Here is an 18,571-nt window from a genome sequence, read left to right as displayed (position 1 = left end):
TGGTTCCATATTTTTTCTACTCAAATTGCCACTCATGGAATAGAAGAGCTTCTAAACCCAGATACTGTCAGGATTTCTAGTCTTGTTTTCTGTTTCCATTTGGTCTAGTTATTTTTGTCCAAAATAGCAGAATTTAACACTGATTTGATAAACCTTATGCCACCAGGATACTTCTTCTCTATAAGCAGCTAAAATACTATTCTTACATATCTAAGTGTTAAACTGTTATAGATAAAAAATAAAGATAATTGACAGGAGATGTAATAGGATGTTTCACCCACTGACCTGTGATTCTTTCATAAATAATGAATAAAGGCTAAGGTTATCTGGTCATTTGACATTTTAAACATATGTTAATTACTATTAGTATTTTGCCAGAATGTTTCTGTTTTCTAGTTATTAAAAGAAGCAACTGAATCGAGGTACAAATATGAAGAAATGAAACATCAAGAAGTACAATTAAAACAGCAGGTAACTTGACAACAGAGAATAATAGAATTTATGAGTTTCCTTGATCCCAGGCAGAGCCAACTAGAACAGAAGAATAGATCTCTTACCCTCTTGGATTTTTTTCCATGCATTTGACTTTTCTTGATTTTACATTATAAGTTCTATGTCCTACGAAATCTCTCAGTCCATGGGGAATAAGGATGACTATTCAGCCTATTTTCATTGTGCCCTTTCTATTATCCTCGATACTTTTCTAGTATCTCTACTTTTGTTCTTTGAGGAAAATAAAACTGGCAAAAAATACATGTTTTTTTCCTATATGTAATTTAAAAAACTGCATATGCTTACACAGGCCCACTTCCAGGTGATATTGTATGTGTCAGTACTTTTTAAAAAAATTAGGGTTTTCTCTGTATGTCAGTTCAGTCTTTTCCTGTTATCCCATTGGAGTGTCTTATTTGTGGAATAAAGTAAGCAGATGCTCAAACTCTTTTAAAAGATGAAAGAAAGAATGGGTTTTCCATATTTGAAGCATTACTAATACCTACTTAGTTTGAACAGACAGAAGCAATTAGGTATTTATATGCATAATTTATTCTCTTTTAGTTAACTAGATTGTATTCTGTTCAAGAAAGTACTACCTGTTTAAAACATATGTTTAATGTAACAATTCCTTTAATTAGTTCTGAAGTACACTAATACATTAAGAGTGGCATGCATCTATCTTCATGAGCAACCATTATCTTTGGGAACATTTTATAATGTAGTGATAGTCTATAAAACTAAACTAACTTACTGTGACAATTGAAGAGGAATCAAATATCAGAAGTTTGTAATGATCCTATTAGCATGCTTCTAGTAAATTTAAACCCTTTACTCATTATCTTTATACATTTATTCATTGTTTGTTTGTGGGTTGTTTTTTGTTTTGTGTGTTTTGTTTCTTTGTTTGGTTGGTTGTTTTTAGGGAAAAAAAAGGTAGAATTTTGTTCTTCTACTTATTTATGCATTCATTGATTGATTCTTGTATGTTCCCTGACCGGGGATGGATTCCACAATCTTGGCATATTGGGAAGATGCTCTAACCAATTTGCTACCCAGTCAGGGCATTGGCCCTAAACATTCAGTTGTTCACATAAATGGAGAAGAAAATCAATGTGGGGAAGGTAGAAAAAGCCTATGTATAGTTTGGAAAGATGTTCCTTATTGTGAGTCATTGATAATTGTTGTAGTAATACGTCACAGGGGAGCCTTTTCACTAAGTTCTTTTGTTGTCTGTGATTTGTTACTCTTAAGTCTTCTTATCTAATTATTCATTTGTTTTTGCTGTCAATTCTTTGTCTTCCCACTCCCTATATGTGGATGTAGATGTCTTTCCCAAGAGTTGGTTTCTTTCTTTGCTTTTGCCATGTCAGTTTCCAGCAATTGTTGGTGACCTCACAACTAACTAACAGGCTGGGCCAGCATTGACTTCTCAGATGGAGCAGTCTACCTTGGATGTACCATCTTCAATAAAAACGGACCATGCCAAAATTGCCATAACTTCTCACCTCCCTCAAGTGCCAGAACTCCCTCAATCTGCCTGAGCCACCATCATTGTTTCTTCTCCTACACTCTCCCAGGCCAGCAGCCTTAGAAGCACTGTCACTTTTCTTTGTGCCTCAGAGGCACAAAAACACTTTACAGCAGTCACCCTTAGCCATGGGTTCACTTTCTGCAGTTTTATCATATTAAGTGGAAATTTCAGAAATAAATAATTTATAAATTTTAAATTGCTTTGCATTCTGAATCGCATAATGAAATCTTGTACCTTATGCTCTGTTCTGCCTCGGACATAAATCATCCCATTGTCCAGCATCTCCACATTGTATACGTTACCAGTTATCTGATTGGTATCCATTTATCAGAGAAAGAGACATACTATATTCCCATAAGTTTTACAGTATATTATTATAAAAGGTACATTTTATTGTTAGCTATATTTGTTGATCTATTTCTATGCCTAATTCATCAACTTTGTCATCAGTAAGTATGTATAGAAGGAAACATAGTGTGTGTGTGTGTGTGTGTGTGTGCGTGTGTGTGTGTGTATATATATATATTGCATCATTTTAGGTATGCACTTGGGATCTTGGAGCATGTTCCTGGTGGAATACAATATTTCTTTTGACCTACGTTTTCTCATACTGAAAATAATGTAGTTATATTAGAACATTTATAAAGTAATCCATCCTAGTCTAAATAAAGAAATTTAGCCCTTAAGTCATAGTTCAGGGCTCATCCACATTTTTTTTTTTTTTTTTTTGGCTACTACTGTGACTCTCCCCCTAAAAAAGATGACTGCATTCTATATTCAGTTAGCATTCTTTTTCTAGCTAGAAGGCTGTGAAAGATGTTTCTATCATTTTTAGCTTTCCTTTTTTCTCAACTACCACTAAATTCTTTTTCAACCAAACCATTCTTTTGTTTCGTTTTCCTTCCGTGTTCAAGAAAAAGATAGCCTTGAAATCAAGCTAAAAACGATGCAGGTGGTATACATAAAAGAATGACCTTTTTCCAAGTACAATTTTTGAAATGTAAGGAGAGTGGTAGTGCATAAAATATTGATTGTATGATATTTATAGCCATACCACTGTACATTAGTTTTATTATGATAGATGGAATATTTGTACATTTTAAGCATTTACACAGATTAAACAAAATTTTATAAACTTCAATGGTTTATCAGAATTTTAGCTACCTACTGTATGGTTCGTCCAAGATTTGCTATTTGTTTGTTCTTATTTTTATTACATATGACAAGTCACCAGTGTCTAGCCATATTATTTTGAAGTCTTTTGGATTTTAAATTACTTATCTGGAACTCAGAATATTTTATACTTTTTTCGGTAGCTTTCTCTTTATATGGATAAGTTTGAAGAATTCCAGACTACCATGGCAAAAAGCAATGAGCTGTTTACAACCTTCAGGCAGGAAATGGAAAAGGTATTTGCATATTTATAGTAGAATATTACTAGAAAATTTACTTGTGATTATTTTAAATTTGATTAAGTATTATTGTTTGGAAGAGTTTATATTGTGATACAATGTTAAGTTTATCTTTTCTGATCCTTCACTGGCATGTTCATGCATTATGTCCAGAAATTGCCTCAAATTGCTAATAGTCTCCAAACCCTCAAAATTCTGTCATTATTTAAGAGGATTCTCCTAAAAAGGACAATTTTTATTAAAATTAGTTTTTTTTAAATCCTTACCTGAGCATATGCTTTTTGTTTTATCAACCTTAGAGAGAGAGAAATACATTAATTGGTTGCCACCCATATCCCAACCAGGGGACCATACCCAAAACCTAGGTAGATGCCTCGACCAGGGGTCAAACCCATGACCTTTTTTAAAATATTTTTTTTTATTGATTTCAGAGAGGAAGGGAGAGAGAGAAACATCAATGATGAGAGAGAATCATTGATTGGCTGCCTTCTGCACGCCTCCCACTAGTAACTAGGGTGTGCCCGCAACCTGGGCATGTGCCCTTGACTAGAATCCAACCTAGGAACCTCCAGTCCGCAGGCTGACACTCTATCCACTGAGCCAAACCAGCGAGGGCAAACCCATGACCTTTTAATGTACAGGACAAAGCTCCAACTGAACTAGAAGTAGATTTTTAAAAAAATCACTTGCAGATGATTTCTTCTCAGTTCTTTTACAAAATGTTGTGTAAATTGTTTTGTTTTTTGTTTTGTTTTAAGAATCAGACCAAGCATAGTAATACATTTTGGTTTGAATAGATTATTTCTAAGGATCTAACTAAATGTTTAAAATACTTTTACTTTTTTCAAGAATATATTTTTATTGATTTTTACAGAGAGGAAGGGAGAGGGATAGAGAGTTAAAAACATCAATGAGAGAGAAACATCGATCAGCTGCCTCCTGCACACTCCCTACTGGGGATGTGCCCACAACCAAGGTACATGCCCTTGACCGGAATCGAACCTGGGACCCTTGAATCTGCAGGCTGACGCTCTATCCACTGAGCCAAACCGGTCAGGGCATTTTTACTTTTTTAAAAAAAATTTTACTTTACTTACTAATATAGCATACAAGGACATCCTTACCAATTTTAGAAACTAAAATTTGTCATAGAAAACTGTCTGGGTCATTCCACTTCAGAATATGGACTAAAATTCAATTTTAAAGACTACAGTTATCTATCACTGTCCTAAAATAAACAGGGAACACCTTAGTTTGGAGCATAGATTCTGGAACTGAGATCTGATTTTTGCATTGTGTGACTTCCTTGGGGCAAGCTATTTACTTTGGCATTTCCCCTTTAAAATTGAGATTTTATGAAAAGGTGGTCTGCCCTGACCAGTTTGGCTCAGTGGATAGAGCATTGGCCTGTGGACTGAAGGGTCCCAGGTTCGATTCTGGTCAAGGGCATGTACCTTGGTTGTGGGCACATCCCCAGTGGGGGCGTGTTCAGGAGGTGGCTGATCTATGTTTCTCTTTCATCGATGTTTCTCACTCTCTATTCCTCTCCCTTTCTCTCTGTAAAAAATGAATAAAATATTTTTTTTAAAAAAATGAAAAGGTGGTCATTAGAAGATAAGTAACAATAAGGCCTGGCATTTTGTAACCTGTCAATAGATATTAGTCACTATTATCATATATTGCATACTGGTTGAACTCTTATATACAATGGTCAGATTTCTCACATTAATAATTTCTTACATTATTTATTAAAGACCATTGACATGTTGTTTAAGCTCCCTTTTCCTTCATTGTTAAAAATGAGAATAACGAGGGAGATTAAAACTGGTGGCAGAGTAAGTGGATGCTGAATGGTCATGTTCATAGGAACAAACTGGTAATACACCTAAAATATAGAAAAACTTCCTGATAATCAATGGAAAACTCGCAGGAGAGAACCCTGACACCCGAGGACATAAAATAAAGACAGCATAGAGACTGGTAGGAGGGGAGGAGGCTAGAAAGGGCTTGCTGGATGCTTATAGACAGCAACTGAAGTCCCGGAGAGATATCTCAGCTGTGGGAGGTTGCAATTGAGAACTCGGGGGTCTGATCCCAGAGCTGGGCCCCCCCAACACAGAGCACCAAAACTGAGGAGGTTACCCACATAACATCTGGCTCTGAAAAGCAGCGGGGTACTGTCTGCCAGAGAGTAACAGCTGAAAATTCAGGCACCCTCTTAAAGAGCCAATGCACAAAATTACCTGTGGAGCCATCCACTTTGTGCTCTTGGAGCGAGAGAACAGAGTGGGTTAGAGCTGAGAGCAGAAGCCAGAACTGGGGACTCCAGGGTAGAGTTCAGAAGGCAGACACCCAAGTTTCCTGGGCTGAGTCATTCTCTGACTCAGGGGAGGACATCTTTCCCACCTAGACATCTGTCTTGCCTGGAGGGAAGATAGTTGACACAACGCTATTGAAAAATACCTTGTCCTGAGGCTACTAAAGAGATTAAAAATAACAATTAGCCCCAGGCAGAAGCAACTGCCCAACAATGTTATAATGGCCTGGGGGCAATTCAAGTGGTATCAAAAGGCAGTCTCTGGGGACTTTGAGTCTTTGCCAGATCCAATTAGTCAGAAACAGCCTTTAACACTGTCTAGCACTAAAGATTGAGAGGTGCAGAGGATCTACCTCATACATAGTCATAAACCCAAACAGAAAGCCACAATGAGGAGATAAAGAAACAACCCCCAAATGAAAGACCTAGAGAATTCTCCAGAAGAAGAGATAAATGAAGCAGAGATAAGAAATCTATCTGAAACAGAGTTCAGAGTAATGATGGTAAAGATGCTCAACAGCATGAAAAAAATTATAGTAACTATGAAAAAACAGTCTGAGACAAAGAATGACAACACAAATAACACATTGGAAAGAATACACAGCAGATTAGGGGAAACTAAGGAACAAATCAGTGAATTAGAAGAGAAAGTTGAAATTATCAATCAGAGAACCACAAAGAAAAAAAATAAAAAACAGGACAGCATAAAGGAGCTGTGGGACAATGTGAAACATAACAATATTAAAATAGCAGATGTGCTCAAAGAGGCATAAAGGGAGAAAGGCATAGAGAAGGTGTTTGAAGAAATAATGGCAGAAAACTTCCCTAACCTGGTAAAGGAAAAATCGCGTAAGTTCAGGAGTCACAGAGAACACCAAATAAGAACCCAAACATTCCTACGCCAAGACACATCATAATTAAGGAGCCAGAAATTAAAGACAGAGAATCTTAAAGGCAGCAAGAGAGAAGAAAACTGTTACCTACAAAGGAGTTCCTGTAAGGCTGACACCTGATTTCTCATAAGAAACTCTACAGGCCAGAAGGGTACAGCAAGAAGTACTCAAGATAAGGGAAAGCAAGGATCTGAGACCAAGATTACTGTATCCAGCTAGGCTGTCATTCAAAATAGACGATCAAATAAAGAGCTTCCCAGACAAAAAAATAAAAAATAAAAGGCTAAAGAGAACATCACCACCAAGACAGCATTAGAAGAAATGCTAAAGGGATTGCTGTATTGAGAAGAAGAAACAGAAAGAGAAACCTAGCCATACAGAATTAAAATGGCAATAAATAAGTACCTATCAATAATAACCCTAAATGTAAATGGATTAAATACTCCAATCAAAAGGGATAAGGTAGCTAAATGGATACAAAAACATGACCCAACTATATACTGTCTACAAGAGACCCACTTCAAAAAAAAAAAAATATACACACAGGATGAAAGTGAAGGGATGGAAAAATTTTCCATGCATATGGAAAAGAAAAAGGTGGAGTAGCAATACTCATATCTGACAAAATAGACTTTAAAATGAAGGCCATCACAAGAGACAACAAAAGTCACCATGTGATACTAAAGGGATCAATCCAACAAAAGGATATTACCCTGATAAAGATATGCACCCAATACAGGAGCACCTAATTTATGAAAAAACAAAACAAATCAAACAAAAAAAAACCCACTAGCAGCCTTAAGGGAGAGATTGACCACAATACAGTCATAGTAGGGAACTTTAACACCCCTCTGACTTCACTGGATAGATTTTCCAGACAAAAACTTAACAAGGAAATAGAGACTCCAAGAACACACTGGATCAGGTGGATTTAATTGATATTTATAGAACATTTCACCCCAGTGCAGCAGAATATACATTTTTCTCAAGTGCACATAGATCATTCACAAAGATAGACCACATGGTAGGACACAAAACATGTCTCTACAAGATTAAGAAAGTTGAAGTCATATCAAACATCATCTCAGACAACAGTGGAATGAAGTTAGAAATCAACTACAGTAAAAACACCCCAAAACATTCAAATACATGGAGGCTAAATAGCATGTTATTAAACAAAGAATTGGGTTACCAACGGATCAAGAAATAAAATAAAAAAAAAACTTACTGGAAACAAATGAAAATGAACATACAACAACCCAGAAATCTCTGGGAGACAGCAAAAGCAGTCCTGAAATGGGAGATCATAGCACTACCAGCATACCTCTAAAAACAAGAAAAATCAGCAATAAGTTATTTAACCATACAACTTAAAAAGCAACAACAACAAAAAGCCAAGAGTAAGAAGGAAATAATAAAGACTAGAGCAAAAATAACAGAGACTAAAAAGTAAATACAAAAAGATCAATGAAACCAAGAGCTGGTTCTTTGAAAGGATGAACAAAATTGATAACCCATTAGCCAGACTCATCAAGAAGCAAAGTGAGAGGACCCAATTAAATAAAATCAGAAATGAAAGTGGAGGAGTAACCACTATGCCACAGAAATACAAAGGACTACAAGAAAATACTATGAACAACTGTATATGCCAAGCTGGACATTATAGAGTAAATAGACAAATTCCTAGAAAAATACAATCTCCCAAAACAATCAGGAAGAATCAAAAAACCTGATTAGGCCAATAACAACTGATAAAATAGAAGCAGTAATAAAAAATAAAACACACACACACACACACACACACACACACCACACACACACACACACACCTCAGCAAACAAAAGCCTGGGTCCAGGCAGTTTTATCAAACTTTCAAAGAAGAACTAACACCTATACTCCTCAAACTCCTTCAGAAAACCCAAGAGGAAGGAACACTTCCAAACTCCTTTTATGAAGCCAGCATAAAATTACCCTCATTGCATAACCAGATAAAGACACTACAAAGAAAGATAATTATAGGCCAATAACCTTGGTGAACATAGATGCTAAAGTCCTCAAAAAAAAAAAAATAGCAAATCACATCCAACAATATATTAAAAAGGTCATACACCATGATCAAGTAGGATTTATTACAGAGATGCAAGGCTGGTACAATATTTGCAAATCAATAAATAAATTGACAAACAAAATGACATGATCATATCGATAGACACAGAAAAAGCATCTGGCAAAATCCAACACCCATTTTTGGTAAAAACTCTCAGCAAAGTGGAAGTAGAGGGAGTATATCTCAACATTATAAAGGCCATATATGACAAACCTACAGCCAACATCATACTCAATGGGCAAAAGCTAAAACCATTTCCCCTAAGAACAGGAACAAGACAGGAATGCCCACTTTCACCACTCCTGTTCAACAGAATACTGGAAGTGCTAGCCATAGTGATCAGACAAGAAATAAAAGGTTTTCAAATTGGAAAAGAAGTAAAACTGTCATTATTCACAGATGACTTAATGTAGAAAACGCCAAAGATTCTATCAAAAAAATTAGACTTAATAAAGGAATTCAGCAATGTAACAGGATACAAAATTAACACCCAGAAATCTATAGCTTTTTTAACACCAATAGTGAACTCACAATAAGAGAAACTGAAGAAACAATCCCATTTACCATTGCAACAAAAAAATTAAGATAAACTTAACTAAGGAGGTAAAAGAGTTGTACTTGGGAAACTACAGGATGTTGAAAAAAGAGATAGAGGAAGACATAAACAATGGAAGAATATACCATGTTCATGGATTGGTAGATTCAACATCATTAAAATATCCATACTGCCCAAAACAATCTATAGATTTAATGCAATCCCCATTAAGAAACCAATGGAATATTTCACAGACTTAAAACAAATTCTTACGGAATAAAAGAAAAGACCACAAATAGTCACAGCAATCCTAAGAAAGAAGAACAAAGTTGGAGGGATCACAATACCAGATATCAAACTATATTACAAAGCCACTGTTCTCAGAACTGCCTGTTACTAGCACAAGAACAGACATAGACCAATGGAACAGAACAGAGAAACCAGAAATCCAAACCATTATGCTCAATTAATATTTGACAAAGGAGGCAAGAGCATACAATGGAGTCAAGACAGTCTCTTCAATAAATGATGTTGGGAAAATTGGACAGGTAATGTGCAAAAAAATGAAACTAGAACAGCAAAAAATTTACACCATACACAAAAACAAACTCAAAATGGATAAAGGACTTAAACATGAGACGGGGAACCATAAAAATATTAGAATCCATAAGCAGCAAAATATTATACATACGTTGTAGCAGTGTCTTCACTGATACAGCTCCTAAGGCAATGGAAATGAAGGAGAAAATAAACAAATGGAACTACATCAAAATAGGCTTTTACACAGCAAAAGAAACCATCAACAGAACAACAAGAAAGCCTACTGAATGGGAGAACATATTTTCCAATGTTCTCTCTAATAAGGGTTTAATCTTCAAAATTTACAGGGAACTTATACAACTTAATAAAGGAAGATAGACAATCAAAAAGTGGGCAAAGGACCTTTTCAAAAGAGGACATACAGAATGCCAAGAGACATATGAAAACATGCACAAAGTCACTAAGCATCCAAGAAATGCAAATCAAAACAACAATGAGGTACCTGACATCACACCTGTTAGAATGGCTATCATCAACAAATCAACAAGTGACAAGTGCTGGTGAGGATGTGGAGAAAAAGGAACACTTTTGCACTGCTGATGGGAATGCAGACTGGTGCAGCCACTGTGGAGAACAGTTTCCTCAAAAAACTAAAAATGGAACTCCTATTTGACCCAGTTTTCCCACTTCTAGGAATATATACCAAGAAATCAAAAACACAAATCAGAAAGGATATATGCACCCCTATATTCATTGCAGCACAATTTGCAATAGCTAAGATTTGGAAACAGTCTAAGTGCCCATCAGCAGGTGAGGGCATTAAAAAACTGGTACATCCACACAATGGAATACTAAGCTGCTGTAAAAAAGATGGAACTCTTACCATTTGCAACAGCATGGATAAAACTGGAGACCACTGTGCTAAGTGAAATAAGCCAGTTTTAGAAAAATAAATATCACATAATCTCACTCATTTTTGGAATATAATCTTACCTAATAATATACAAACATGTAAATTGACTGTACCTCTGCTATGCTCACCAGCCAATCAGAGTATGCAAATTAACCCAACAAAGATGGCGGTTAATTTGCATACGTAGGAGCAAAATGGCGGAGTGAAGACTGAAGGTTCCATCTGGAGCCGCGAAGACTGAAGGCTCCGGCCGGAGCGAAGGCCTGGGTTCCAGATGCCGGAGGAAAACCGGTGCCAGCAGCCAGGGGAAGGGAAGGCCTATTGCACGAATCTCTTCGTGCAACGGGCCTCTAGTGAACAATATAAACTGATGAACAAAAATAATGCCAGAGAGAAAAAATAATTTAGAATCTAATAGAAGTAATGCTTTATTTGCATATTTTTAATATTTCCTACAACTGTGTGATATTATAGTTATTATACTTGAAATCTTTTTCTTGAAATATTAGTTTATTGTATGTGACATTAGAATTAAGATTGTTGAAAATATTAATGTTTATTGCATGCAAAATTATATTTAATATCGTTTTTCTTGAAATATATTAAAAAAGAAAAAGAAAAATGAGAATAACAAAAGTATCTGCTGCATTTCAGACATTGTTTATGTTACTACCTTCATGTATTTTTAGATTCAGCAATATGGAGAATTCAATGAGCCTGAGCAGATGAATTTTACCTGCCGTTTTTTTAAGCTGAGACTTCAGTTAAGGGGAGCTGTATGTACAGTAAAAATGTGTTATCTGTACTATAGCACATGCATGCTATTGACATGGAACATTTTAAGAGAGCAATTCTCAATTCACTATCCTGGAGAGAATCTCTGGGCAGGAATACTTTGCTCTTTGATAGTGGCTACAGAAATCCCAGTAGGTCAGCATGAAGCCATGTCTTGTGGTGCAGTTTTGTGGTAATAACCCATGACATAGGGCATTGGCTTTGTCATCCTTGTTTGACAGGTATACCTAAATCTTATTCTGAATTTCTGAAAATTGGAATATTACAGCATTGCTTTAAGTACATTCTCCTTATTTTTGGACCCATTTTATCTTTGACAAAATCTGAAATAAAATAGTCTTGTGAGTTTTGAGGAAAACAAAAGCTAAAGGTTTCATACTTTTAATAGCACCTTTCTAGTCACCTAAATTCTTCTGTCCTTTAGTTCTGATACCAATGTGGTTTTAGAGTCGTAATTTCTTCGGAGGCTAAGAATCTCTATCCAAGACTCTGATGAATTAGTATAATCCTATGTAATAAAACCCTAATATGCAAATCGAACAGCAGAACTACTGGTCACTATGATGTGCACTGGCCACCAGAGGGCAGGCGCTTAGTGCAGGAGCTGCCCCCTGGTGGTCAGTGCACTCCCACAGGGGGGCACCACTCAGCCAAAAGCTGGGCTCACGGCTGGCTAACATAGTGGTGGTGGCAAGAGAGGCTCTGAGGCAGTGCTAAGGAGCAGCAAGCCCAGCTTCTGGCTGGCGAGCGCAGTGGTGGTGGCGGGGAGTGGACCTTAGCCGGCAGTCAGACATCTCTTGAGGGGTCTCGGACTGCAAGAGGGTGCGAGTCAGGCTGAGGGACCCTCCTCCCCCAGTGCACATGCACTGGGCCTCTAGTGATTATATTCAGAAAACAAGAACAAGGACTTTTTTTATATAACTGAGGAAGCAGGAAGTCTTGTATCTTCCATTGGAATGAAATGCATTGCAGCCTTATCTGAGAGAGTTAATTGTGGTATCTGAAGTTAGCATTTGCTGCTTCCTCTGAAACTGAGAATATAAAATTTATTTTTTATAAAGATATGCATAGGTGGCTCCGTGGCGCAATGGATAGCACATTCGACTTCTAAAGATATGCAGACTATCAGCTAGTTGAAACAAGTGCAATGATGAGAGTGGGGAAGAATATTATAAAATGTTTCTGAAGGGGGAAAATGGGAGACATCTGTAATACTATCAACAGTAAAAAAAAATATCTATATATGTAAAAGGCTAAGCAACTGGCCAACTGAATGGTAGGTATGATAAACACTGATCACCAGAGGCAGATGACGCTCAGTGCTGGAGCTGCCAAGCGACAGCAATCTTGAAGAGTCCCCTGTTGCATTCTGGGACCCTCGGGGGATGTTGGACTGCTGGTTTTGGCCCAATCCCCACAAGCCAGTCCGAGGGACCCCAACTGCAGGAGGGACCCTGCTCACTCCACAAATGATCTTTGAGCCCTGATGCTGCCCCACGTGCGGCAAGCCAGAGAGGGAGTGCAGGAGGTTGGCTCCAGGGCATGTCTGGCCCATCTTGCCCAGTCTTACCCTACCGGCCACCTTCTAATTTCCTTTCAGTGTGGATGAATCCGTGCCCCAGGCCTCTAGTATTAAAAATAAAAATCCAAGGGTCAAAACATTTTCTTTCACTAAAATATCAATAGGAAAGTCCAAAGGGAGAAATGACAACAGAATGAAGAGTAAGATTATTAGGAAACAGTTATAAAAATAAAAGAGCTTTTAAAGAAAAAAAAGTTTCTGTGATAGGTAGGTCAGGGAATTCAACTTAGAATTTAAATTCATATTGTGTTGATTCGCAGATGACAAAGAAAATTAAGAAACTGGAAAAAGAAATGATAATATGGCGTACCAAATGGGAAAGTAATAATAAAGTACTTCTGCAAATGGCTGAAGAGGTGAGAAGGTTTTACATGACTGAATAGTGAATGCTCATATTAAGGCAGGATGGAATGTCTGGATGTTTACTAAAGTAATTGCTGGTTTGATTACTAAAGTTTAATTAGTTTACTTAACTTAGATTTAGTGAGATATTTAAATTTATTTCCCCAACTAATTAGCTCAGGTTTATGTTATAGACAGCTCTAAAGTATCGTGATTTTGCTTATGCATATTAAGAATTATTAAACTTGGTACACTGTTCCCCTCACAGTTTTTGATTCATTAAATTTGGGATATAGCCCAAGAATTTGCAATTCTAAAAATTATCCAGGTAATACTGATGTTGATTCAAAGGCCACAACCTGAAAGTCAGTGATCTTCAGTAAAGACAATTTGATTAAGATTTAATTTGATTTGATTAACTTGTAATTTACTGCTTTTCTGCCCTGATTTATTCTTTCCAAAAGGCAACAAACTACTTTTTGTCATAGTTGTTGTAAATAACAGTGAAATGAATTCCATGTACAGTTTCTAAATGTCTCACTTTCATAAACTTGGTAGGGCTAGTTTATAACATTCCACAAGAGAAAACATTAGGGCTCTAAAAGGTGGAAGAGAATAAAAAAAAATCTATGTAGACAAAAACATTCCTATTTCTAGCATTTTAAATTAAGATGCCGAATTTCCTTAATACTTACTATTTAAAGTCATGAAGTAGATCTTGATTACTTGAAGGAAATATGACAAAGAATTTAATTTTTGCATTGCTTCATATAATTATAAATATTTTAAATATCAGTATATACATATACTGGGATGTCCAAGAGATGATAAAAAGTAGTTTCCAGTGTGGCTTAGATTAGTTAATTTTGTATACAATAATCTAATTTCTGTTTATATATACAAAGATTACATAAATTCTGTCATTTTTTTTTTCTTCAGAAAACTATTCGTGATAAAGAGTACAAGTCCTCTCAAATGAAACTGGGACGGTTAGAGAAGCTGTTTAGAGCTCTTCAAATGGAAAGAAATGAGCTCAATGAGAAGGTGGAAGTCCTGAAAGAGCAAGTCTCTGTAAAAGAAGCAGATGTAGATTTAGCAACAGCTGTGATAAAGCCCTGTACTACTGTTGCTTTTCAGAAAGAGTTGAACACTTCCTCTAAAAGAGCTCCAGGAATCTACTTGCAGGATGAAACCAAGGCAGCAAATAAAACAAAACGTAGTTCAAAAGACCCATCCCACATGATCTCTTCTGGACATTGATTCAGTTAATGAGATTACTGAATTCAGTTAAGACTGATTACTGTATTGAGAGATATATTTTCTATATAACTTTTCTGAAGCAGCGAGTATTGATTTTCAGATTAAAGTTTTATTACATTTTCTACCACTTCTGTATTTTCTTGGAACTTCTGAACTATACAATACATGAGGCTGCCTAGCAGTTTTGCATTGTTTAATGTATACATTTCCAGAGCTGTATTGCATAGCTGCCTTATTTTCCCTTTATTGGAATATGTGTTCATTATTCTTTTAATGTATCTGTTTCTGTGTTCATTGCCTTATCTGTTCCTTTGTATATATTATGATTAAATTTAGATTTGTTCTGACAATGGGTTCCTATCCTATGTAAAAACTAAAATTAATTTAAACTCTTCTCTAGCCAATAACACAAAACATAAAAATGATTAGTTTTGTGTGATAGCTCATTTAAATACCAAGTGAAAAATAAAACCTGAGTGTGGGATATGAAACAAACAGCATATTTAATTCATACTAGCTTTTTGATAATATTTTTTACCACTTCACAAATTGAGAAGACTGCACATCTTGATTCAGAGTTTTGGTAAGTTACATATATATGAACATACCATTTGTAAAGAAACTAGGATATATAGGCAAGTCATTGGACAAACAGGCTAAATGTTTCTGTGACTAAGAACAGTTGTACTGCTTTAATTTCAGGTTAGAACAGACATATAAAAGAAATCAGTACTAGGTCTCTGCATATAAAATGGGAAAATTTCTGAACGTTTTAATTTCATTCCTTAATTTCTTTTATTTCAATATCTAAAAACAATATTTTACTTAAATGTCCCTGTCACACTTAAAATGGATTTAAAATGGGTTAAAGTGAAAAATTATACAATAGGGAAAAGAGCCTAGAGAGTGAAATATTTAAAAATTTTCATCATTGGCCATGATAATCAACAGGCCAGTGGTGAAGAAAAAACAATGTACATGAAATTTGACTAATTATAATGCCAGAATTAGCATAATCAAACAATCCCCCACCCAAGTTTTATTAGTAGCTACTAAATGAAATATTGTTTCCAACTCTTTAAAAGGAAATGAAGATACATGTCAGAAATAGAATTTAACTTAAAATTGAGCATATTTTACTAGGACGCTGCTGCTTGTAAGCTCTTAACATTTTATTAAGTAGTTGTGTATCCCATCACACTTCTCTGTGCCGTTTGTTTTGTGTAGAAGGTAATGGGCTGAGAGCTTTATGAGTGACAGCACTTTGTCTACTGTTTTAGGTGGACTAAGTATATTAGATAATATTATGTAGTAGTAGAAGATATTAAAAGGAACTGGATTGTTTGGTAAGCTTTTGATTTCTTTTTAGAATTTGTTAACCAAGTGAAAAAAAGAGGTGGCGATAGCTAATGAGAATAGTTGTGTGTTTTTTAATGAGAATGTAGGATTCACAGTTTCTACTATGTTCTTGAACGCAAGTTGGCTAGGTCTGTTTTTATACTTGAGCAAATCTAAAATATATGGTATCTGACTCTGTTTTTTCAGCCCTTGTTTGGAAATACTATAGCTTGCCTACAAAATGTTTAAATGCTGAAATCAGTTAAATTGTGTTGTACACCTTTTTGTGGAAACTTCCAGAGTTCTAAAACGATTAGGTAGTGGATTTCACTGTAGACAAAAGAACGTGGATGCAAAATAGAGCATTTCATCTTCAGATTTATAGAAATACATTTTGTGGTTATGAGACTTTATTTTTAGTTGTGTATGACAGTCTTATTACACCTGTTATCACAATTCATTTCTCAGTTGTTACAGTAAGATCTACCTCTTTCAGACTGTAAATGAAAATAACCAAAAAAAAGGGTGTAGTACTAAATACACTGCTTTATTTTTATAGCTCACTTCCTTCATGGAGATACAGAATTGATGAGGCAGTCTTCATTGTTCTAAGATATTTTGTAGAGATTTTCCACTAATATGAATCTTATTTTATCTACTCTGTTAAGGTTTAGTAAATATGAAATGATTAATTTAACAGCCTCTGTGTGTTTTTTAAATTTAATGATGAATTATCAAGTTCAAAGATAATTTTTATAAAAAGCTGATTTCTCTTAATTAATTATACAATTTAAATAAGCTGGGAGTAGAGTAGAGGAGACTACTCTCTGATAGGTTGGCAAGTCATTTCAGCCAGAGCTATGTTGGCATTTTTTTCTTTTGAAGTGGGTGATTCTAGAATATTTCTATAATTTAACTTTGGCAAGACTTTAAAAAGCTGCAGGGATTGAATTTCTATATATAAGCAAGGATACTTATATATAGAATTTCAGTGATATTTACTTAAGCAAAAGTTAAGTCCTAATTCTATTTAAGCAAGTTTCTTTTTATGATCAAAATTATAAGAATTATAGCGATAAGCTTTTTGTGATATTTGAAAGAAATCATTTTAAAATATTACATAACATGGTGCTAGAAACATTTCCATATAGAAACAATATGTGTAACTTTATTTTATTTTTAAAATGGATTTTTATTTAATTTATATGGGTGACATCCTATATAATAAAGAGGTATTGCAAATTGACTGTCACGCCCTTGCACAAGATGGCCGCCCCCTTGTGGTCAAAGATGGCTGGCAGGGAAGGGCAGTTATGGGCAATCAATCCAGCAGGGGAGGGCAGTAAAGGGCGACCAGGCCTGCAGAGGAGGGCAATTAGGGGTGACTGGGCCAGCAGAGAAGGATAGTTGGGGGTAACCAGGCCTCTAGGGGAGGGCAGTTGGGGGTGACCTGGCCAGCAGAGAAGGGCACTTGGGGGCGATCTGGCTGGCAGGGGATCAGTTAGATATCAATAAGGCTAGCAGGAAAGCAGTTAGGTGTCGATCAGGCTGGCAGGGAAATGGTTAGAGACAATCAGGCAGGCAGGCAGGCGAGCAGTTGGGAGCCAGCAGTCCTGGATTGGAGAGGATTCAGGCTGAGCTGAGGGACATGCCCACCTCCCCCCAGTGCAAGAATTTCATGCACCGGGCCTCTAGTTGGTTAAAACCATACAGGTTTCAAGTGTATAACTGAATACATCATTTCCATAATGCATCCTGCACTCACTACTCAAAGTTGAGTCGCTTTCCGCCTTAATTATCTCCCACCGTTTATCCTCTTTCACCTCCCCACACTCCTTTCATTCTGGTAATCACATACTGTTGGCTATTTCTGTTTTGTTTTCACTCAGCCCCCCAAACCCTTCTCTAATGCTGTCCGTCTTTTCTATGTATCTGTAATTCTGTTTCTATTTTGTTCATAATTTTATTTTGTTCATCAGTTTCCACATATGAGTGAGATCATGTATTTGTCTTTCTCTGACTGCCTTATTTTACTTAGCAAAAACATCTTTAGGTACATTCACATTATTGTGAATGATAAGCACAGTTTTATGTTCTAGTTGAAAAACCTAGGAAAAAGCCAGTGTTTGAGTGCCTAGTTAAGTCACAAATGAAAAATAACAAAATGGCATCTATATATTTATATAAGCCTAAGCAACTGAACAACTGGAATGACTGATTGACCAGTCGCTATGATGTGCACTGCCCCCTGGTGGTCAGTGTGTTCCCACAGCCAATCTCGAATGGCCAACCGACTTCCCGTGGCCCCTCCCTCCAAACAACTGGTCACTCCTGTGGTCCTTCCCCCTGGCTGGCCAACCTCCCACAGTCCCTCCTCCTTATAGGCCTCAATCACCAGCCAGGCTGAGGGACCCCACTGTGCACAAAATCATGCATATATCTATCTATCTATATCTATATATATATATATATATATAGAGAGAGAGAGAGAGAGAGAGAGAGAGAGAGAGA

The 18,571-nt window shown here is 36.2% G+C and overlaps 1 protein-coding gene across 9 annotated transcripts in view; it reads left to right on the top strand.

Annotated features, from left to right (window-relative positions):
- LOC102239980 (gamma-taxilin) overlaps positions 1-15,000 on the top strand; it is a 102,156-nt gene extending 87,156 nt beyond the window's left edge. For 8 of the 9 annotated variants that reach the window (XM_014528948.1, XM_005880968.2, XM_005880965.2 and 5 more), the window contains 4 exons: positions 397-471; positions 3,343-3,435; positions 13,381-13,476; positions 14,402-15,000. In XM_014528948.1, coding sequence (XP_014384434.1) covers positions 397-471; positions 3,343-3,435; positions 13,381-13,476; positions 14,402-14,722 — 585 coding nt within the window. In that variant the 3' untranslated portion in view covers positions 14,723-15,000. The remainder of the gene's footprint in view (positions 1-396; positions 472-3,342; positions 3,436-13,380; positions 13,477-14,401) is intronic. The other variant, XM_005880970.2, reaches the window with a different exon arrangement.
- Positions 15,001-18,571: the final 3,571 nt, after the last annotated feature.

This window comes from Myotis brandtii, unplaced genomic scaffold (genome assembly GCF_000412655.1).
Source record: "Myotis brandtii unplaced genomic scaffold, ASM41265v1 scaffold665, whole genome shotgun sequence".
In the NCBI taxonomy this organism is placed as follows: Eukaryota; Metazoa; Chordata; class Mammalia; order Chiroptera; family Vespertilionidae; genus Myotis; species Myotis brandtii.
The sequence above is the reverse complement of the archived record's forward strand: the minus strand, read 5'-3'. Positions and strand labels throughout refer to the sequence as shown.